Source organism: Natator depressus, chromosome 6, assembly GCF_965152275.1.
Source record: "Natator depressus isolate rNatDep1 chromosome 6, rNatDep2.hap1, whole genome shotgun sequence".
Taxonomy (NCBI): Eukaryota; Metazoa; Chordata; order Testudines; family Cheloniidae; genus Natator; species Natator depressus.
In genome coordinates, this window is record NC_134239.1 from 77,970,218 (window position 1) to 77,993,718 (window position 23,501).

A 23,501-nucleotide genomic window follows, 5' to 3' on the forward strand; every position below is an offset into this window, starting at 1 on the left:
AGGCACAAATGAGCCAACTAACATTTTATTTTCCTTTTAAAATGCAGAATCTTGGTGAAGCAGAGTATGTTGTAGCACTCTTCATGTACATGTGCCTGCTTGGTTACCCTGCCGACAAGATAAGTATTCTGACAACCTATAATGGACAAAAGCACCTGATCCGGGATATCATTAATCAGCGTTGTGGGACTAACCCAATTATAGGCCGACCAAACAAGGTAATTTTCAAAATAACTTATCATTCTCTGACTTTTTAGAATTATAAATTACAAAACAATATAATTATATAGTTTCACCAATATCTACGTGGTGAGTTCTTTGACTACAAATGTTATATTCACTGGGATACTGTAGATAGACCACTGTTCCCAAGATGTTACTCAACAGTACATTAATTTTTTTGCTTACTTTTGTTTATTTGGACTCTTGCGTAGGCTGTATAACTAGATGAAATATGGTGCTCCCAGGTTGCAAGCTATACAGGAAGGATAAATTAGATGGCTAGCAGTGTTACACAACAGAAGGACCAGAATTACTAACAAAAGATCTTTCCAGAGTTTAGGTGCCCACTTGGTGAAATATCTGGTTAAACATCCTAATTAACAGAAATACTAACATAATTGTAGGAGTCCGTTTACTCCTAGGGGCATTCTGCGCCAAAAAAATAAAAATTCTGCTCACAATATTTTAAAATTCTGCAAATTTTATTTGTCAAAATAACACTACTAATCACACACGCTTCAATTATTTTGGTAATTTATTTCAAAATACCTGTCAGCAAGTATGTCTGTAACAATACAGACACACTCACAAATTCTCCCAGGAGTAGAAAGTTAAAGAAACCCCTATGACAACCCAGTCCCTGTTTTTCTGCCCTCTTCCCCATGCCTCCAGAGCCCAGCTCGGGGACCAGACACCCACAACTCCCCGGAGCCCAGCCACGATGCCCCCACACCCAATACACCCAAACCCCCTTCCTCCTAGAGCGCAGCCACAGGGCCCCCTCTTGCCCAGATACCACACGTACACCCCGGAGCCCAGGCACCCACCCCCTTTCCTCACCAGAGCCCAGCTGTGGCCGCCCCAGCCCAGACACCCATCTCTTCCCTTCTTCTCCCCACCCCTCCACAGCGGCCTCTAGTGGCAGCCAGCAGCACTGCAGCCCATTTCTATGGGGAAAAGGAAATTCTGCATGCACAACACTAATTTCTGCAAAGGGGGCACTGAATTTCCCTTGGAATATCTGTTGCAGGATTTTAGGCGATGATGAGCTTTTTGATGTATTAAGAGAGTGATGCCATAGCAAAATCTGCTGGTAATCTTACGCCAATGTTAGTTGGTTGAACGGAGCATGTAGATATAGGGCTGAGAAGTAATTTGATACCTCAAACGAAAGCTTGTTTTGCTGCCAACAAGGGAGTGGTGACTTTTGACTTAGTCTTAACAAGTAAGATAGAGAGGTGAGTGTCGGAGATCCATTGTTTAACAGTTGTTGCTGCTCAATTAGAATTGATATGTTAGCTGGTCAGCTGAGTGACAGTGAACTTTAAATGGCAGATGTCAAAACTATATGAGGAAAATGGTTAACAGCAGGCTAAATGTAAAAGAACATAGATTCAGCCCCAAATACTTAGGTTTGTTTTCACTTGCCAGTAACCACCAAGGATAGCTGGAAGCTCATGAGGCTGATTTTATGGGTCTCCCCTTAGAAGTAGTATTCCGACATTTAAGAAGACATCAATGAATGTTAAAGATGTTCAACTCCTCTTAATTTCTTTGGAAATTGCAGGTACTCGCCTCGTCTCTGAATCAGAGCTAAATACAAATATTATTGATACTTTCCTTGATTTTTGTTTTGCATACTTTCATAGTCTTCAAGCCACTGCAATCTTTCTAGTAAAAAAAAAAAAAGGGGGGGGGGGTGTTTGTCATAGTTCCAGCCCATAAAGGTTGATGTTTTTCAGGAAGTGGTAAGAAATGAACCATAACAGAGAGACATAAGGCATGCTCTTCCCCAGTCATGTCAACTTTCAGCATAAATTTAGCATGAAACTTTTTGCTGCAGGAGGCCAGTTTGCTTCTACAATTCTAAATTGTTCTTAATACCTTTGGAAATGCAAATATTTTTTGGAAGATACAGTAGATAAGTTAATCTTAATTTATCTTTCTTTTTACCTTTTAGGTGACAACTGTAGACAGATTTCAAGGTCAACAAAATGATTATATTATCCTTTCATTAGTGCGAACCAAAGCTGTTGGTCATCTTAGGTATGTAAGAAAATAACTTCACAAATACATTAAAATGCATAATTCACTTTGCCTAATTTTACCAGAGCAGAATTTCTGGTAAGGACTGTTCATATTACATGTACAAATTATGTAATAAATTGTAGTAACAAAGTTTAATGTGACTTATTGAAAGAAGCTCAAAACCAATTCCATATATAGCTGTCTGGTACCCACTTCACAGCCACTTTGCCCTTCGCTATTGGGTTTTATCTAAATATTGTAATTTGTGCATATTATTGCAGGTACAGTGAACTTAATATTACCTTATTAAAATAGTAGGGAATGCAATGCTAGTTCAAGTAAAGGCTTGAAATAATCTTGAGAAAATGGTCTTGTCTGGGCTTGATTTGTATCTGAGAGGTGTTTGGCCTTTGTGACGTTCCCTTCTGATGTGCACGTTTTAGAATATCTGCACTTCAGCTGTGGAGGAAAAAAGAGCCTTTGGAGGAAAAAGATGGACACAGTTTTATAGAAACATCTTGTTACTGTACGTGAGCTCGAATGTAAACCTTTACTGTAAATACTAGAATAAACTTGAAAAAACTGAGAAAGATATTCCCTTATATCTACAGATTTCCTAATGCTGTATATGCCCTTTAATTATGTGTGGCTGTGAGATTAATGTTCTATGAAGACATTTCAGTGGCAATCAAAGCACTGTAGGTAGTAAAAAGACCATGATCTATTTGATGTTTTGTTTCCTGAAGGGATGTCAGACGTCTCGTGGTTGCTATGTCAAGAGCCCGACTTGGGCTTTATATCTTTGCAAGAGTATCCCTGTTCCAGAACTGCTTTGAGCTAACTCCAGCTTTCAGCCAACTCGCAGCTCGACCCCTTCAACTGCATATAATTCCCTCAGAGTATTTTCCAACGATCAGACAGGTAAGCACATCTGTTCTAAATTGTACTACATAGAATAGTGTGTTACAGTCCACTTTCTTCACTGGGTGCATAGTAAAAGAGACAGGATTGCAAAGCTTACTCATTACAGACAAATGTCATTTGGATAATTATGGCCCAGGAATTTGCCAGGTTGCACCAACTGTCATTAATTGAATTGTTTGTATTTTAGTTATAGGCATAATTTGGTTCAGTTGTGCATGTTTTCTTATTGAGCTTTCTTGTGCAACACTGTGAATCTACGATATATTTTATTTTACATTAAACACTTCAGTACAATGAGTACAGTATGTTATATATTTTGTTCTAGCTAAAACCACTACTAGGAGTCATATAAATTTTCTGAAATAAAACACATGGCTTCTTAATAAGAGAAGTATACATTGAACATTTGACACAACATATTGAGAAGTATTGTTTAATCTATTAATCATCACTGTCTTTTACTTGAATTCTTTTTGTGTGATTGTGTCACATATATTGAATTGAGATATCTAGAATCTAATAGATGTGTTTTCCTGGAATGATAGGATAGAAGTTACAAATGAAACAGTGGAATTTTAGTCTGTGCTTCTAGATTATAATGGTGTTTGTTCCTCCTTTTGCAAGTGGCCACTTTGGTATCTTGGAATCAAGAGGTTAATGTTCCGAACCTGTAGGTTAATATTGCTACCGTAAATTAAATGAAACAGTTGATGCTGCATAGCGATGGGACTTTGAGCCACTATAGCAATATGTGCATGTACAAAAATAAAGGTGTTTCTAAGGTGACTATTTTTGTAATTTTTTTGCCTATGCCTTTACAAATTTTCCAAATCAAATGATGCATCTTTCTCTTGATGCATAGATAGATAACCCTCCATTACATTTATAGGAGCTGCATATCTAGACAAGAACCTAGTCCCCTTCCCTCCACACAGTCTTGTTTAAAATACATTTAATTTCACTTTAGTGCTTTTCCATGTCTTCTCTAACATGGGAAAAGCACCTGTCTGAAGATCCATTACGGTGTTTCTGTATTACTGAACGTTAACTGTTCTTATTTTTCCCCTAGAATGGAGAAAGACCTTCTCACCAAGTACATGTTATAAAGAACATGCCTCAGATGGCTAACTTTGTGTACAACATGTATATGCACATGATACAGAGTACACGCCACTACAGACAGGTAAGCAGGCTTATAAATTTTGGAAAGCATGCATCTAAAATGTAATTCACTGTAGAAAATAACCCATTCAGGGGATGCTTTTGAGATGGGTAGGCTAAAATTTGATGTACCTCCTCTTATCTTACACTGGTTTCCATAGTCCCTGTAGCTTTTTAGATCAGTGAGGCAGGGTGGAAGTGATTCCTTTTTTTAATTAAAAAAGCTTCCTGCAACACAATCACTCAAAACTCCCTTTGTATTAGCAAATATATGAGTGCGATGGATAGAAACAAGATGGTGGTAAGGAATCAAATTTTATTGCTGGCAAGAGTTATTTGGAGGAAGGAGCAAGAACTGTTTTTATGTTTTAAAAAAAAAACACACAACCAACACTGATATATTATTCGGGTGTCTTCAAGTACAATAGTATCAATGCAGCAGTTACTGGGGTAACACAGCTGGAAGTTGTCCATCGGTGGACTAAAGAAGTTTAACATTTCTCAGCAGTGGCCTCTCTTCATACAAGAGTTATTTTTTAAAAACAAATTTGTGCTAGGTATGTGGGAGAAAGTGTAGAACAATGTATTGTGTAGTTAATGAGCTGTTTAAAATATAACATGCAAGCTAAGCTTCCCCATATGAAGAACAGCTGGTGGAAAACGAAAGCCGAACAGCTTCAATCACCAGCAGACCAAAAAGACTCCAAATGGTTTTTTTTGATGAGCTGAAGACTGCATGTGGCCCACAGTGTAATGGTATCACCCCTGTATGGAATGCGGATGAGTCTCTGCTGAAGGAGGACTGTGGTCAAATTCTGAAAAGATGGCTGAACGCTTTAATAAGGTTCTGAACTGTCCATACACTACAGTCAGCATCAGCACTTGATGATCTTGAAGAACTTTCAGTTCAAGACCAACTCTCAGTTCCACCGAACATATGTGAAGTATGGAAAGTTGTCAAGCAGGTGGTAAATGGCAAAGCAGTGGATCCAGCTGGTATTCCTGTGGAGATCTTCAAATATGGAGACCACGAGCTGATCAGGAACATCACTGGCCTCTACTTAAGATTTTAGGAAAGGGAGACTGTGCCACAGAAACTTACAGATTCCAACATTATTCACCTTTACAAAAGGAAAGGCAGATGTGTCTATTGATGATGTATCATTCAAGGTCATTGACAAATTCTGCTACCTAGGCAGTGTAGCTTCACCAAATGGAATGATTTGACAACAACATTAGGAAGTACATTGGGGCAGCCAGCAATGCTTTCGGTAAACTTTAGTGTCATCTTTGGAATGAACACGGTGCCAGACTGCAAACAAAAATTGATGTTTGCTGTGCAATTGTCATCACCAGATTCCTCTATGGCTGAGATATGTGGACTATCAATGCCACATAGAACACTTGGACCAATCCCACCTATGATGTCTACAGCGGATATTGGGAATTAAATGGCAAGATTTGGTTCCAAACACCAAAGCCCTTGAATGCTGCAACATCATAGGCATTGAAGCTTTTATAATGAGAGCGCAGCTAAGGTGCTGCAGTCATGTGGTCCATATAGCTGACAGAATACTGAAGATGGTCTTTTACAGAGAATGGCAAACTGGAACTCATTTTAGGGGCAGACCAAGAAAACATTACAAAGACTCTCTCAAGGCCTGTCTGTCAATGTTGACCAGGGAACTCTTAGGTCATGACATGGCCCAATGGTAGTAGCTCTGCCACCTCAGAACGAAAAAAATTTTAAGAGCATGCTGATTGCTGCAATCAAGGAGAGAGGTGTAATCTGCAAAGTTAAAAGCAGCACACATTCATCTACAATTGTCTTCACCTGTGGCACTTGCAGATGGGGCTGCAAGTCTGAAATTGGACTTTGGTCTCATCCCAAGATCCACAATAAGTGACTACCTCATCCATCAAACTCAGTGGAAGACCAATATTTTTAAAAAGAAACAGTTGCAATAATAAAAATCTTCATTTTTAAAGGAAAATAGAATATACACATCATGTGGTATGGAGTTTGTCCCCTAGTTAGTTCTTCTCTTCCAATACCACCACTCTCACCTGAGGCAGACCAGTCCACTCCTCTTCCCGCCGCAGCCAGTTGTCTGGCTATCTCCACAACTATCCAAAACCTATGTAAGTGCGTCTTTCTTTCTCTTGCTATGTGGTGGTGATGATGTGGTTCTGCAGTTCCATATGGTAGGTAGAGATGGTTCATCATTTATGCAAAGAGTCAGGGATAGGGTTTGCTAGCAGTTAATTATGCAGAAGGGTCCAAGTATTGATTAACAGCCAACACAGCAATCATCAGTGGGCACTAATTTATGCAAACACATGTCTCTGCCTCTTTTTCCCCTTCTTATCCCTTCCTTCCTCATTTGTCAGTTTATTCACCTGCTGCTTATTGTCTAAATTGTAGTTTGTGAGCTCTCTGGGACGGGAACAGTCTTTGTGGTGATTTGTATAGTGGGGTCTTGATCATTGATTAGGGTCCTACAGCAGTTGAAATAATAAAAATAATCATTAAGTAGTGCTCATGCTAGAAACAGTTGTGTGTGGCATCAGGCACTAAAGATGATATTTTGCACTTGCATAGCTCTTTGCACCTAAGAATGTAAAAGAACTTACAGATGCTTTCATAATTTTGCTAGCATCTAACTAAAGTAATTCCTCACTTAAAGTCCTCCCAGTTAACGTTTCACTATTAGGTTGCTGACCTATTAGAGAACATACTCCTTTAAAGTCCTGCAATGTTCCCTTATAATACTGCTTGGCTCCCCCCGCTCCGCCCACCCGGCGCTCTTGCTGGGGACCGGGTCAGGGCATGGGGGCTTGCTCCGTTCCGCCCACCCGGTGTTCCTGCCGGGAAGTGGGGCTGGGGCTTGGGGGCTTGCTCCGCCCACCCAGTGGTCCTGCTGGCAAGTGGGCAAACCCCTGACCCCGCTACGCCCCTGCCTCAACTGAGCTTCACAATCATCATTGGTGAGTACAGTATTAAATGGTTTAAAATTACTTAAAACTTATACTTTATATCTCTGTGTGTGTGTGTGTGTATGTATATATATATATACACACACACACGTGTGTGTATATGTCTTTTGTCTGGTGAAATTTTTTTTCCTGGAACCTAACCCCCCCCTAATCCCTGTTTACATTAATTCTTATGGGGAAATTGGATTCTCCTGACATCGTTTCGCTTAAAGTTGCATTTTGCAAGAAGATAACTAGGACGTTAAGTGAGGAGTTATTGTACCATTGCTAGCATCTAAAACTAACTCATTAATAGCCACACTAGCAGTGCAGCTACTTGTTTCCTACTGTGACAATGAGTCATGCTCTCCCTGCAGGAAAAAATGGAGCCAAAAACTGGGGGGAAATGCAGATATCAGAAAGCATTGTAATGTGTTTTCCATGATCCATTTTAGTACAAGAAGTTACTTTTGATTTTATATTAATCCATTCTTACAAAAAAGAAATGTCAGTAATCACACGGGAGGCAAAATGGGACCAGGTGCATCATAGGAGTCCCAGTTTACATCTGCCATCACAGGAAGCATATCTTTAGTAAGGATAAAAGAATCTCAGTTTGAGAAATTAATCTTTTTCACATGTCCATAATTGGTATTCACCATACATTATAAAGACCCATATGGTAACTTCTAAGTTCATAAGATTATTTCTCTACCTTCATAATTAGCCATAATAACAGCTACATAGATCTCATCATAGTTGTCATAAACACGTAATAGCAATGTCAGCTAATTGTAGATAAGATTTCACTGTAATGAAATACATAATTTATTGTGTGAAGGAAAACTCCCTTTAGGCAAACACAACTAAACAATGCTCTTTTGGAGCTGTCTGAACTTTGAGTTCATTAAAACCATTCTCAGTATTACCAGAAAGTGCCCATCATGTAGCTGAATCATACATTCACATCTCTCCTCAACCTGGAGTTGTGCCCAGCACTAGCAATCTTTTTCAGCTGATTGTATCTTCAGTCTTCTCTGCCAGGTATCCATAGTGCTGTTATCCATATTACTGCTCTTAATGCTTTGTACTTACTTAGTACCTTCCCACCTGAGGACAAAAAAAAATGCATATATTAAATAATCTTCACAATACTGCTGTGATGGAATATGGGGTATCTAAGGATTGCTTTATCAACTACTCAGACTTACTGTTCTAAGTTCTTTGTTTTGGATAAAAATCACACAAGTGTAGAGAGCCTGTACAACACGTTCCACACCTTTTAATCTATGCGATAGCGTTTCCCTGGAAGGGGCATCGTGCTAGCTACAAATAGGCTGGTACAGAGAGTTGTTGAAGACAGACCTGGAAAAGGAGCGCTGGATCAGATCTCAAGAATACCCAGTGGTTGTAAATGTCTGAGCGAAGGTTTGTGAAGGGGCTGTGCTTCCTGTTTCAAGCCATAAGTGGAGTAGGAAGAAGGCATAGCGCAGCCCAGTGATGTTCCTTAGAATCATAGAAATGCAGGACTGAAAGGGACCTTAATATATCATCTGGTCCAGTGTACTACACTGAGGCAGGACTGCATATTATCTAGACCATCCCTGACAGGTGTTTGTCTAACTTTCTCTTAAAAAACCTCCAATGATGGAGATTCCACAACTTCCCTAGGTAATTTGTTCCAATGTTTAACTACCCAGACAGTTAGCAAGTTTTTCCTAATGTCTAACCTAAATCTCCCTTGCTGCAATTTAAGCCCATTACTTCTTGTCCTGTCCTCAGAGGTTAAGGGGAACAATTTATCACCTTCCCCTTTTTAACAACCTTTTACTTACTTGAAGAATTATTGTGTCTTCCCCCCTCAGCTTTCTCTTCTGCAGACTAAATAAACCCAATTTTTTCAATCTTTCCTCGTAGGTCAAGTTTTCTAGGCATTGAATAATTTTTGTTGCTCTTCTCTGGACTTTCTCCAGATTGTCCACATCTTTCCTGAAGTGTGGTGCCCAGAACTAGATGCAGTAGTCCAGTTGAGGCTGCCTCAGTGCTGAGTAAAGTGGAAGTGTATCTTGCTTACAACACTCCTGCTAATACAGGGGTCTCAAACACATGGGCCGTATGCGGCCCCTGGAGTTATTTCTGGTGGCCCGCCATAGGCGCTGATTCCATCGGCAGCTAAGCTAAGCTCCCCTCCCCGAGCGCGCTGCGTCCCCGCTCCTCTGCCTAGCTCCCAGCGCTTCCTGCCACCAAACAGCTGTTCAGCAGTGCTTAGAACTTTCCAGGAGGGGCGCTCAGGGGAGGAGGCGGAGAAGAGGCAGGGCAGGGATTTGGGGAAGGGGTTGGAATAGGGGCAGGGAGGGAGCGGGGTAGGGGCAGGGCCTCATGGACTAGACGAGCAGTCTGAGGAATGAAGTTCAGCATGTATGATTCTTTGCTGTGAGTAGTTGGGAAGAATGTTTGTTAAAAGTGGCAAAGTATTTTATATGAATAGTTACTTTAAAAAGTTCCTACCATTACAGCTGTGTTGATAGACTGTTAGTGTAGATCATCATCAGTGTTACTGACCACATAAGGAATAGTTACAGGTGTTTATATTTTATTAAAACGCCTCTTCGTATTACAGTTTTTAAAAAGTTAATACATTGACTTTTAATAGCATACTATATAACTCTTCATTTTTTTTCGTTTTTGACTATACTTTTGTATCGTATGAAAAGGTTTTAGTGATGCGGCCCTTGGGCCAATGTACTAGTCCTTATGTGGCCCTCGTGGTGATCTGAGTTTCAGATCCATGTGCTAATACATCCCAGAATGATGTTTTGTTTTTTTGTGACAATATTACATTGTTGGCTCATATTTAGGTTGATCCACTATAACTTTCAGTTCCTTTTCTGCAGTATTCCTTCTTAAGCAGTCATTTCCCATTTTGTGTTTTTGCACTTCTTTATTCCTTAAGTGAGGTACTTTGCATTTGTCATTGTTGAATTTCATCCTCTTTATTTCAGACCATATCTCCAGTTTGTCAAGATCATTTTGAATTCTAACCTTGTCCTCCAGAGTGCTTGCAGCCCCTCCTTCCTTGATATCATCAGCAAAGTTTTTATAAGTGTACTCTATGCAAGTCATTTATGAAGATACTGAATAGAAGTGGACCCAGAACAGATCTCTGTGGGAGCCACTTGATATGTCCTTGCAGCTCATTTAAGAGCCATTGATAACTACTCTCTGAGTACAGTTTTCCAACCCGTAGTGCACCCATCTTATAATAGGTTCTTCTAGGCTATATTTATCTTGTTTGTTTATGAGAAAGTCATGTGAGACAAAAGCCTTACTAAAGTAGAGAAATGACATCTGCTGCTTTCCTCTATACACAAGGCTCGTTGCCCTGTAAAAGAAATATATTAGGTTGGCTTGATATGATTTGTTCTTGAGAAATCCATGTTGACTGTTACCTATCACCTTATTTTCTTCTATGTGCTTACAAATTGATAGTTTGCTTGTTTGCTGCATTATCTTTCTGGGTGCCAAAGTTAAGATGACTGGTTGTATGATTCCCTGGGTTTTCCATCTAGTTTCACAGCTGGTGTCAGCTGTGCTGGGGGGGGCGGGGGGAATGGGATTTGCTCTTCCCCTGTAAGGAGTGGCAAGGGCTAAGGCAGAACCTCCCCCAGCTGCAGGAAGCTCCGCACACCTCTCCTCCCCCCATTTTCTGTTTCCTGTGGCTGAGGAGCAATGGGGAAGGGGCCATTGTATGTATGGAAAGCTGCTCCCCTGTCCACCCAACCCCCCTGCATCCAGACTCCCCCATACCCAGACCCTCCCGATGAGCCTCACTGCCCCACACCCAGAAACCCCACACTCAAACTGCACCCTGCCAAGCCCCACCCTTCCCTGCACCCAGACCCCCCTGCCAAGCTCCACCCCCCTGCATCCAGACCCCCGCTGAGCCGCTCCACTCAGACCCCCACCCGCAGGAGCCCGAACCCCCCTGCACCCAGACCCCCCGCCGAGCACCATCCCCCTCACATCCACATGCCCCCGCTGAGTCCCAACTACCTTCACTTGGACCCCCCTGCAGAGTTCTTTCATCCTGCACCCAGAAACCCCCAGCGAGCTCCTGTGCATCCAGATTGCCCCCCCTCCCCCCCGCACACACACACATCCCCGGATGCCTCCCACCAAGCCACCCACACTCCAGTTGCCCCACACAGAACCTTCTAACCCCGCACCTGGATCCCCCCACACTTAGCCACTCCACACTTAGATTCAGCTGGGCTGAACCTGCCTGCCCCACACTTGGATTGGGGGCCAGGGCTGGGCGTACATGCAGAACTGTGTCCCTCCCGCTCGCTATCTTGGTGCTCCTGGTGCAGAAGCGCCAGGTCCCTAGGGTGTTTCCGGGGCAGGCCAGGCCCTTGCGCCGTGTCAGGGTCGGGTGCAGGTTCACCGTGGAGTCCATGTCCCGAGGATGGGGGAGGAGTTGGCGGAGGCTGCAGGGTGATCTCCTACCGCTGTGCAGCCAGCGTGCTGTGCTCCCCACTGCCATGCTGGAGCCTCCACATTTATTTATTGACAAATAAAATATGCAACATTTTAAAATATTTTGCACAGAATGTTTGTGTTTGGTGCACAATTCCCTCAGGAATACTTATTCTCCTGTTTATAGATAGGTACTATATTGGCCGTTTTCCAGTCCTCTGGTGTATCTCTCATCCTCTACGAGTTCTCAAAGATAGTCACTTAGTGGCTCAGAAATCTCAGCCTGTTCCTTAAGTATTCTAGGATATATTTCATCAGGCCCTGCTGACTAGAAGACATCTAAGTAATTCTTAACTTGTTCTTTCCTATTTTAGCCTTAGATCCTACCCCATTTACAATGATGTTCACTATGTTAGTCGTCCAATTACTGCTAACTTTTTTGGTGAAAACTGAAGCAAAAAAATACATTTAAGACTTTGGCCATCACTACATTTTCTGTCATTGTCTTTCCTTTCTCATTTAGTAATGGGCCTAACCCTGTCCCTGGGCATCCTCTTGCTTCTCATATATTTGTAAAATGCTTTCTTGTTACCCTTTATATTCTTAGCTAGTTTAACCTATTTTTGTGCCTTGGCCTTCCTAATTTTGTCCCTACATGCTTGTGTTGTTTTTTTATATTCATCCTTTGTAATTGGACCTAGTTTCCACTTCTTGCAGAGGACCCTTTTGAGTTTCAAGTCACTTAAGATCTCCTGTTTAAGGCAGGGTGGCTTCCTACCATAGTTCCTATCTTTCCTATGCATTGGTATAGTTTACTCTTGTGCCCTTAATAATGTCTCTAAAAAACTGTTAACTCTCTTGAACCGTTCTTTCCCTTAGACTTGCTTCCCATGGGATCTTACCTACCAATTCACTGAGTTTGACATTTGCCTTCTTGAAGTCCAATTTCTGTATTCTACTGTTTTCCCGCCTACCATTCCTTAGAATCATGAACTCTGTCATTACATGATTGCTTTCACCCGAGCTGCCTTTCACCTTCAGATTCTCGGTTCCTCCCTGTTTGTCAGAATCAAATCCAGAATAGCTTCTCCCCTAGTCACTTTCTCCACCTTCTGTAATAAAAAGTTGTCTCCAGTATATTCCAAGAACTTGCTGGATAATCTGTGCTCTGCTTTGTTGTTTCCCCAACAGATGTCTGGGTAGTTGAAGTCCCCCATCACCACCAAGTCCTGTGTTTTGGATGATTTTGTTAGTTTAAAAAATCTGTAATCCACCTTTTCTTCCTACTTAGGTTGTCTATAGTAGACCCCTCCATGACGTCACCTTTGGTTTTTTACCCCTTTTATCCTTACCTGGGTGTATGAGTGAATTCCACTACCCCCAATTTACTAGGGGTGAATTTCCCCCCTTCTTTTATAAGATTTAGTTAATCTGGAAAGCATGAACTGGTAAGACATGCATATATGCTAAATTCATTTTCATTCATATCTCTGTAGGGGTTTCATTACTGATTTCTGAACGTTAGGGAACAATTAAATACTTGTGAATGTAAGGGAGAAAGACATTTATGACTTTGGTGCTTAGTGTTTCTGATTTTATGCACAAATGATTAAAGGTATTTAGGTCTTAGATCTAAAGTGAGCAATTAGAGCTAAAACAGAAATTGGTATACAAGTCATCATAAAACCTGACGTTGTGTTTGTTGAATAATCCTCCTCTTATATTAGCAGGATTTATTGCCCCCACCCGCCCTGGTTGAAGAAAGTGAAACAGTTCAAACTCAGGAAGCAGAAGTGGAAGTTGAAACCAAGAGCACACCAGTGGAGAGTGAAGAGACGGTGAAGGAAGAGGAAGAGACAGTGAAGGAAGAGGGAGAGCATCGGAAAATGCCAGAGCATCCAGGAAGAGATAGTGATAGTGAAGACAGTGAAGCTGAGACTGAGACTGAAAAGTGATCTTTACCCTCAATATGTTTTGGGCACTGACTGGAGATTGTGACAGAGCCAAAATAGGTTGGACCTTATTAATAGCTGGCTGTGTAATGTGACCTGTTCCGCATATTTTTCACTGAATATTTCAGTCAACAAATTTAATGAATGGTATATAGTGTTAAATATTAATGGGTACTGAATTCTTATCAGTATCAATACTTTGTAGTTATTCATGTCAAGTGACAAGTGCTTTTCTTTCATGACTCATTTGGTAAAAATGTTTTTATACTTGTTTTTAATGTTTTGGATAGAAAAAGTAGAAATTTTTAATATGTTCATTGATTCAACCATCAAACTTCTAGTGATTTTAAGTAATTATCTTCAGGCCCACTTCACATTCACTTTCCCTAACGCTTACATATTAAGTGTACAGTGGAGAGGTTTGGAACCAAACTGCCTGTGCTTCTATGCAGAGATGTTGGTGTGGGCCCTAATTCAGCAAGATACTTAAGCATGTGCCTAAAGTTAAACATATGAGTAGTCCCATTGACTTCCATGGGAGTTAAATACAGACTTAAGTGCTTTGCTGAACGGGGGCTTTGAGAGCAGCATAAGACCATGTGCTAGCTGTGCTCTTTTCATTGCTGCCTTCTGTTACTGTTCCTAGTATGTCATCATAGGCAATAAAAAAAACTTTCATCTTTATTTTAAGAGACAGTAATTGCCCATGATAAGGTAACATCGAGTAAAGGTGAAGGTTGTTTTCCACCCATAGGAACTGGGTCTGCAAAACATCAAACACGTAGTGAGACAGTGCTTGAGTGGATTTTCTGGGGTAACTTCCAAACGTGCATCCTTCATAAGCTCCTAGGGAGTAAAAGGTTTTCCGCTGATTCAGCATCAGCATCTGCCAACTTGGCAAGTGATTCAGTGAAACACACGCTTCTTTCCTAGTAGATTTGCAAACAAAGCAGTAGCCATAGGACCATCCTTCATATTCTTTGGTGGCAAAGGAAAGATATTCAGTTGTGAAATTGCCAACAAGAGTTCCTCACAAAATATAGACAAGAGAATCATTCATACTAATGAAGCTTAAAACATTCAAGTTTTCTTAATATCTTTATAGTAAAATGAGAATCAAATATAAAGCAATACAATTAGAAGCAAAACTTCTGTGTGAACGCACACACACTGCCAACATGATGTATGAGGAGAACCGCACCCCCATCATCTTCATTAAAACAAATCTCCCTTCCCATGTTTCCACTATTGCACATCACAATATCTAGTTTTGGTACTGTAGGCTTTTTGTGAGCTGTTACGTTTGTTTTCTGAACTCTCAGCCAAACCAGCAAATGAATTACTTGTGAAACGTGTGTGTGTCTCCATCCATCGCTTTTACCAGAAAATTTAAAAAGAACCTGTGCATTTTTTTTCTATCTGCTAGTGGAGGGGTGAATGGTGCAGAGTTAAATATATGGGTGATAGTTTCATAAACTAACATGCATATGTTTAATCAGGGATGAATAGTACAAGGCCTTCGAGCAACATGTGACCAGCTCAGCTGAGGGTCATCTCTGCTTTCCAACCTATTTTCTATAAATATTTGAGTGTCTGACAATCTATCTTGGTTCTTTAAAAAAAAAAAAAATTGGAGCAGGAGCATGCAGTACTTGTACATAATTAATGAAGCAACTGAAGGGGGGGGAATTTTTTTTTTCTAAAATAGGTAGTTGAATATTGTACCTGGTCTATAGATTATGAATAAGAATTTACAGTTATCACTTTGAGGGTTGACAGGTTCTTGTCCCAAGATCAGGCCCAGTATTATTAAAATTATTATATAGTTGGGAACTGATGTGCACAGGTGCAACATTCAAACTATAGGAATGCTTATATTTACAAATTTATTAATACATTTAGCAAAGTCACAAACACTCTAACTCAATAAGATAGATAGAGATAATACAGCAAGTACATCTGAACATCCATACTCTCACTATCCCTTGCAGAACAACCTGAAATGTTAGCCATCATCTTCTTCTTCACCATCACCTTCCTCATCTTCACCGGTGGTCATCATTCTGGCCCCTCCCGAGGTCTGCATCTCCCTCTCCTACTGCCCTGGGATGCTCCTTTTATAATATGTTATGCTGTCACCATGTCTATTCATTAGGGGTTTTCCCCCTCTTCCTTATTTGTATTTCCTCCCCTTACCAATGTTAAGGTGTCCTTTTTTTAATAGGTTAATATATTTGATTTCATGTCATTATCATATATGTTAATTTGTTGCCCTGGCACTCTTGCAGTCGGATGTTCTGTCCAAAACTTTCCAGAAGCTGGTGTTAGCTCGTATTTCTATGGTTGGCTGATGTCATTATAGACAAAATTCCCCATTACATTCTACTTCCTGTTCTCCAAAATTTATGGGTTTCCTAAGTTTATCTATGCCAAAGTTTGTAGGCTTCAAGCCTTATGCTAACTGCTAAAGCCAGTGTCTTACAGTTTACAAGCCTCTAGGTTCCTTGCATTACTGCTGAATATAATAAAGCAGAGTATAATGAAAATCAGAGAATATAATAGAGGTAAACTGGCCTACTGGGCGACAATATGGAGTCAGGAACTATCTCAGTAACAATAAGAGTACAGAGCCTGACTGCCTACAGCAACTGGAGAAGATTTAGAAGGAATAAAGGAATGAGAAGATACTTTTGAATGTATTTGCAGGCCCACTGGCTATTTCCGCATGCCCACCCCACACGCTGATGCGCACAAGTCTATGTTGAGCTGTGCTACATGTGTAGACCCTTCTGCATGGTCTCCAGGAGACTTGGCTCCCCAGTGCATGTGAAGCAATTTGTAATTGTTATGCTGTGTCCACAGCCCTGCTTGACCCAGAGAGTATGGGTGTAGATTTGCTCCTAAAATGGTGGGGAGAGTTGTGAAGGGGATTGCCACTGGAAGGGAACAGAGATAGTTTAGTACAAATAGCAAACATTTGAATTACTGCTTTACTGCATCCTCATTTCCCAAAGGCTGGGGCATGCCTCCCTGGGGGTTTGAGGGACTAACAAGGTAAGGAGTGGGAGGGGAGAAGAGTTAAAGGTCTATAAACTTAGGGTATGTCTGCACTTAAAATGCTGAAGCAGTCCTCTTGTAGTGCTTTAGTATAGATGTTATCTACACCGACAGGAGAGGTTCTCCCATCTACGTAGGTAATCCACTTCCCTGAGAGGTAGTAGCTAGGTCAACGGTTAGGTCGGTATACCAATGTACATTTCTAATGTAGGGGGAGTGTGATAGGCTTCATTTTATTGAAAGGGGAGGGGATCAAATTTCCGAAGTTTGGGAGAATGGATAGTTTACTGAATGGTTGGAAAGCTTTGGCTTTTTGAATCCTTCCATTCAAAGCCAACAGCCTTCATGATTTAAATATATTGAAATCTTTCATCCAAAAATGCATATAGTTACTGTTGACCTTTTTCTCTCATGAAAATATAACACAAGTTTAAATCCGTAATTTAGGTCTTGGTGCCTTGTTTTTGAAAGACAGTATTTTCTTGGGATTTAACATCTCCTTTTAGTGTTTGCAGCTTTGTGCTAATGAATGAGAGACAGATAATGAAATTGAATAATATATTTTCATTGTCCCAAGTTGACTGAAATGCAAACTGTAAATAAGCACTTTTTTTACAAAACCCTAAGACCTATGGATGTTTCCAATTTTTAATACCTTCCTTGCAGATGTACCATGGCAGGACATTTGTAAGGTGGCCATGTGGTCTTCTGTCCACATCTTTTCCACTCATGATGCCATCGCCCCAGCAGCGGATGTGGCAGTTGGCCATGCCATTCTACAGACTGTGACTTCTTGCGTGTCTTCGCACCCACCTCCATGCTGAACACTGCTCTCTAGTCTCCCATGTCTGGAATCCATATAGGGACCATCACTCGAAGAAGAAGAAGGGGAGGTTGCTTACTGTAACTGGAGGTTCTTTGAAATGTGTGGTCCTTATTTGGATTCCAATACCCTCCCTCAATCCCCTCTTAAAGCCTTAGACGCACCACACGGCCGAAACACGTGAGAGTCAATGGATACTACTACAAACAGTTTCGGCGCATGGTGCGCATGCACGCCGCCTTTGGAATCCAAATAGGGACCATACATCTCGAAGAACCTCCAGATACAGTAAGCAACCTCCCCATCCTGTTGAACAATATTACACTGTGTTTTCTAAAGTGAGACCTACCACATACATTTGGGATGCTGAGTTGGATAGGGAGAGAGAGGTCCTTAAAAAATCATCCCCTTTAGCTGAGGACACATACAAGAATACTGAAACAAGAGTATTGGGAGAATGCTTAGTTGCCAAGGAGTCTTCCTTTTGGACATGTATTGGATACTGTTTGGAAATATGAATGGATAATGCCTGGTCAGTGTTTTTATTCACCATATTTAAGCGTGTGTGAGCTTGAACAGAATCTATTTACATAACACTGCATAAAATAACCTTAAACTTTGATGTTGGTGAAGTATCTATACCCTTTAGTGAGTGGTCCAGAATAACCACCCTGAGAAATGGAAGGACCTGGATAGGACAAAGACCCCACTGAATGGTAAAAGTTTGTGTTCATTTTGCATGTTGGAAACTGTTTTTTCAGGAAGCCTTTTCAAGTGTCTAAGGCCCAGATTCTCAGTGGTATTTAGGCACCTGATTGCCGTTGAAATCAATACAAGCTAAATATCTTTTGAAGATCTGAGCCCCAGTCTCATTTGTAAGTCACTTTTTTAAAATGAAATTTTTGTAACAAGTATTTTTGAAAAAGAATGGCTTAGGTTAGCAAGGATGTATGTTGGAAATTATTACTTTCTTTCATGACTCTGGAATTGTTTATAAATGAGGAGAATGTGCCTATGCTCAGTGCCCCGCCTATAGAGAAAACCTTTACTGGAAAAAAGATTGACTTCCAGTTTTATTAGCTCGATTGTCTTGGTGTGCACCCTAAAGTAGAACATTACATACATACCTTGTGGGGACTGTTAAAGTCATTCCTTAGCATGAGAATTCTACTGACAAGAGTGAGTATGATGTGCATCTATCTAGATTTGTCTATTGCTCTAATCACTATGGCATTTAAGCATGTAACAAGGAAAATTTAGGACTAGGAGTGGGTGGGGCACGTGGGGCTCTGCTAGATCTTTGGCCAAAACAGAAATCTCTAAGGGGCTGCTCCAGCCAATGTAATTTAGTAGATAGAGGTGGTCAGCTCAGGATCAGAGGAAAGAGAGGTGTCTTAGAGAGAACTTTTTCCCAGCTGCATTGTATGTAAGCTTGGCTCAGTTGAGGACTAAGCCCTTAGTATCTGCCATGCTGCTTTAGTTTGCATTTTGAAAACTGCCACATCCTGTCATAGAAATCAATGAGCCAGTATAACCTGAAGGAAGTACAAGGCTCAGATTAAAGTAACCTGTGCCCTGCCTTCTCCCCTCCAGTTTAGAAGTGAAACTGAGCTGACTTGGTGCCCCTAGCCTGACTATCCATTCCCATCACTCCTGGACTCCTTAGGCTCACTCATAGGTACCAAATGATCCAAACATAATTCAGATTCTGTTAGTGTATGTTCCCATTCGCAAGCTGATTTAATCCCCACTGAGCATAGAGGCTTCTAATGCAGTAGGTCCTAATCTCTCGCATGCATACAGCTCAGACTTCAGTAGTGGGCCAGCTGTCCTAAATTGCTCCCTACTCCCACAGCATTCACCCACTGGCATTCTATCAGCCTGCACTATGTAATGAGAGGAGGCATCGAGGACAGCTGCTGTTGCTGACTTATCGCTCAGTCCTGTACACAGTTCCCTGCTATAAAATTCTGAGCTGAATCAAGAAAGATTTACTGATGACTCTAGGAAATGTGTGGCTCCTTATTGTATGAAATAAATTATATATTCTCTTTGTCTACATATATACACGTATATTTATGGGAAGACAGGTTATAACTCCAGAGTTAAAGTTTGAAGCAAGCTTCTCTTATAAACCCAAACTTAATACACCCATCTAATTTCGTCAATATGAAATAAATCCATCTGACGTACATTATTCATCTTACCTAAATTCTGTCCTTATTTTGGACAGTTTGTTTCAATTTGGGCAAAAGTTGTTGTAGAGGCATTCTGGAAATCTGAGGGCTTGGTATATGAGGAGCCTTTCAATTATGATAATATTCTTCTAATGCTGATTTTTTTTTTCTCTGAAAGAGGTTTGCCCTGCAAATTACAATTTTGTTTTGTTTTGGTGGCCTTGCTCCAAATTGGTGCCTTTTAATGTTTTAGGAAGGTTGTGAGAGGGAATTACAAAGATATAGAGCTGATACAAGTAACTATTGCTGTGGTGCAATTATACCTGGTAATATATGTTCACAGTAAAAATGTATACATTATAAATACATATACATACATACATTATAAATACATAATATACATGGCCTGGGTGACATGAGCAGAGGCATGGAGGAGAGATCCAGAGCTCGGGGACTCCTCTGGGGAAGAAGAAGAGAATATGGGAGGAGAGAGCATCTCTGATCTGAACTCAAATGCACCACGGGGAGAGGAGACCATTCTAAATCCAATCCCCTTATCCCCTGGCTCTCCCCATTAGTGCAAAATTCACAGGCAGGCAAATTTAATTGTTTAAAGTAGAACTGTCAATTGGTTGCAGTTAACTCAAGCAATTAACACAAAACAAGTTAACTAGATTTTTAAGATCTCCATTAATTGCAGTTTTACTAGCTGTTAATAAATTAAAATTGGTATTTTATTATGTATTTTTGGATGTTTTTCTACATTTTCAAATGTATTGGTTTCAATTACAACACAGAATACGAAGTATTTATATTATTTTGATTACAAATATTTGCACTGTAAAAAAAATGAAATAGTATTTTTCAATTCACCTCAGACAAGTACTGAAGTGCAATCTCTTTCTTGTAAAAGTGCAACTTACAAATGTAGAATTATATTTTTTACACAACTTCACTCAAAAACAAAACAATGTAAAACTTCAGAGCCTACAAGTCCACTAGTCCTACTTCTTGTTCAGCCAATCGCTAAGACAAACAAGTTTGTTTACATTTACAAAAGATAATGCTGCCTGCTTCTTATTTGCAATGTCACCTGAAAATGAGAGGAGGCGTTGCAAGGTATTTACATGCCAGATATGCTAAATGTTCATATGCCCCTTTGTGTTTTAACCTCCATTCCAGAGGACATGCTTCCATACTGAATTTAAATTGCTATTCTATTATTATTAACTGTACAATTAAAACTCTGATTAATCACAACTTTTTTTTTAATCTCATGATTAATTGTAATAATTTTTTAATCGTTTGACAGCCCTAGTTTAAAGTTTAATCTCCCAGGATGCACCATCTGAACTGCTGTTTTGTGTGAGGGACTGTGCTACTGTGGGCAACTGGAGCTGGAAGGCAGTGTGCAGAGGCATTAGACCTGAGGAGGGGAGGCATTATTTGAGGAGTTGTCTTACAATTGGAGTGTGTGACAGAGATGTAAATATATGTGGCTGGGTGTTTTTTGTAGTCAGGATTAACACCCTTTTGCACGCTTTCCACCTTAAAAAACTTTGTTAAAGTTTTTTTTAAGGGAATCGTCAATGCAACCACAAAAAAATAAATTCTGGGGGGAAGACAACGTTGAGTCATTTTTTTCATCTCCAAGTTGTGCGGGGCAAGGATCTGGCTCCACAGATGAGCTCAGTTCCCATCCTCCCAAAAGTCCCCCAGCAGCACCATGTTGTTCCACCTTTATGTGTATCTGAAAGTCTATATGTGCAGTTTTGTGTGTATGGCCGTGTCTGTCCATATGTGTGTCTGTGTAAAGCACGTCCCCGCAGTGTCCTCCCTGTAGTGTCCAAGCATCTTTCTGTGTCACATCACCCCCAGCACTGTGTATTCCCCTTTGGTCTCTGTTCAGTCTCCCCAGCAGGCCATCTCTGTCTCCCTCCCAGCCAGACCTTTCTTCTTTAACAGGGAAGGGGGTTGTCAAGGTTCCTCCCCCACTCTGAACTCTAGGGTACAGATGTGGGGACCTGCATGAAAAACCTCCTAAGCTTATCTTTACCAGCTTAGGTCAAAACTTCCCCAAGGTACAAAATATTCCACCCTTTGTCCTTGGATTGGCCGCTACCACCACCAAACAAATACTGGTTACTGGGGAAGAGCTGTTTGGACACGTCTTTCCCCCAAAAATACTTCCCAAAAACCTTGCACCCTACTTCCTGGACAAGGTTTGGTAAAAAGCCTCACCAATTTGCCTAGGTGACTACAGACCCAGACCCTTGGATCTTAAGAACAATGAACAATCCTCCCAACACTTGCACCCTCCCTTTCCTGGGAAATGTTGGATAAAAAGCCTCACCAATTTGCATAGGTGACCACAGACCCAAACCCCTGGATCTGAGAATAATGAAAAAGCATTCAGTTTTCTTACAAGAAGACTTTTAATAAAAATAGAATTAGAAATAAGAAATCCCCCCTGTAAAATCAGGATGGTAAATACCTTACAGGGTAATTAGATTCAAAACATAGAGAACCCCTCTAGGCAAAACCCTTAAGTTACAAAAAAGATACACAGACAGAAATAGTTATTCTATTCAGCACAATTCTTTTCTCAGCCATTTAAAGAAATCATAATCTAACACATACCTAGCTAGATTACTTACTAAAAGTTCTAAGGCTTCATTCCTGGTCTATCCCTGGCAAAGACAAAATGTAGACAGACACACAAACCCTTTGTTTCTCTCCCTCCTACCAGCTTTTGAAAGTATCTTGTCTCCTCATTGGTCATTTTGGTCAGGTGCCAGCGAGGTTACCTTTAGCTTCTTAACCCTTTACAGGTGAGAGGAGATTTCCTCTGGCCAGGAGGGATTTTAAAGGGGTTTACCCTTCCCTTTCTATTTATGACACGCCCCCCAAATCTCAGCTAGGGTGAAACACTGGCTGGGATTTCTTCCTGGAGCTCTAGGAAAAACAGAGTTAATAAGACACATGCATCTCTAAATATACTACCAAGTACATAAAGACTAACAATATTTTCCACATCTCAAGGATGATTTTAACCAGTTGATTCTGGGAAACTTTCACATGAGAGTGCATCAGCCACTTTGTTAGAAGCTTCTGAGATGTGTTGGATGTCGAAATCAAAATCTTGGAGAGCTAAACTCCACCGAAGAAGTTTTTTGTTATTTTCTTTGACGGTGTGAAGCCACTTCAGTGCAGCATGGTCGGTTTGCAGGTGGAAACGCCGTCCCCAAACATATGGGCGTAGCTTTTCCAGAGCGTAGACAATGGCGTAACATTCTTTTTCAGTGATTGACCAGTTGCTTTCCCTCTCAGACAGTTTTTTGCTGAGGAACACTACAGGGTGGAATTCTTGATCAGGTCCTTTCTGCATTAAAACTGCTCCCACACCACGCTCGGACGCATCTGTGGTTACTAGGAACGGTTTGTCAAAGTCTGGGGCCCTTAGTACAGGGTCAGACATGAGGGTCGCTTTTAGCTTGTTAAAGGCCTTCTGACACTTTTCGGTCCACTGAACAGCATTTGGCTGTTTCTTTTTGGTTAGGTCTGTCAGTGGGGCGGCGATTTGGCTGTAGTGCGGTACAAATAGTCTGTAATAACCAGCCAAGCCTAAGAAGGATTGAACCTGTTTCTTTGACCTTGGGACAGGCCACCTTTGGATAGCATCCACTTTGGCCTGTAGGGGGCTGA

General features: G+C 40.9%; 1 protein-coding gene across 2 annotated transcripts in view; it reads left to right on the top strand.

Moving 5' to 3' along the window:
• The window catches only part of AQR (aquarius intron-binding spliceosomal factor), a 112,909-nt gene extending 91,498 nt beyond the window's left edge, over positions 1–21,411 (top strand). The window contains exons 31-35 of one of the 2 annotated variants that reach the window (XM_074955777.1): positions 48–218; positions 2,183–2,268; positions 2,997–3,171; positions 4,244–4,357; positions 13,518–21,411. In XM_074955777.1, the coding sequence (XP_074811878.1) occupies positions 48–218; positions 2,183–2,268; positions 2,997–3,171; positions 4,244–4,357; positions 13,518–13,742 (771 nt within the window). In that variant the 3' untranslated portion in view covers positions 13,743–21,411. Of the gene's footprint in view, positions 1–47; positions 219–2,182; positions 2,269–2,996; positions 3,172–4,243; positions 4,358–13,514 lie in introns of both variants that reach the window. The other variant, XM_074955776.1, reaches the window with a different exon arrangement.
• Positions 21,412–23,501: the final 2,090 nt, after the last annotated feature.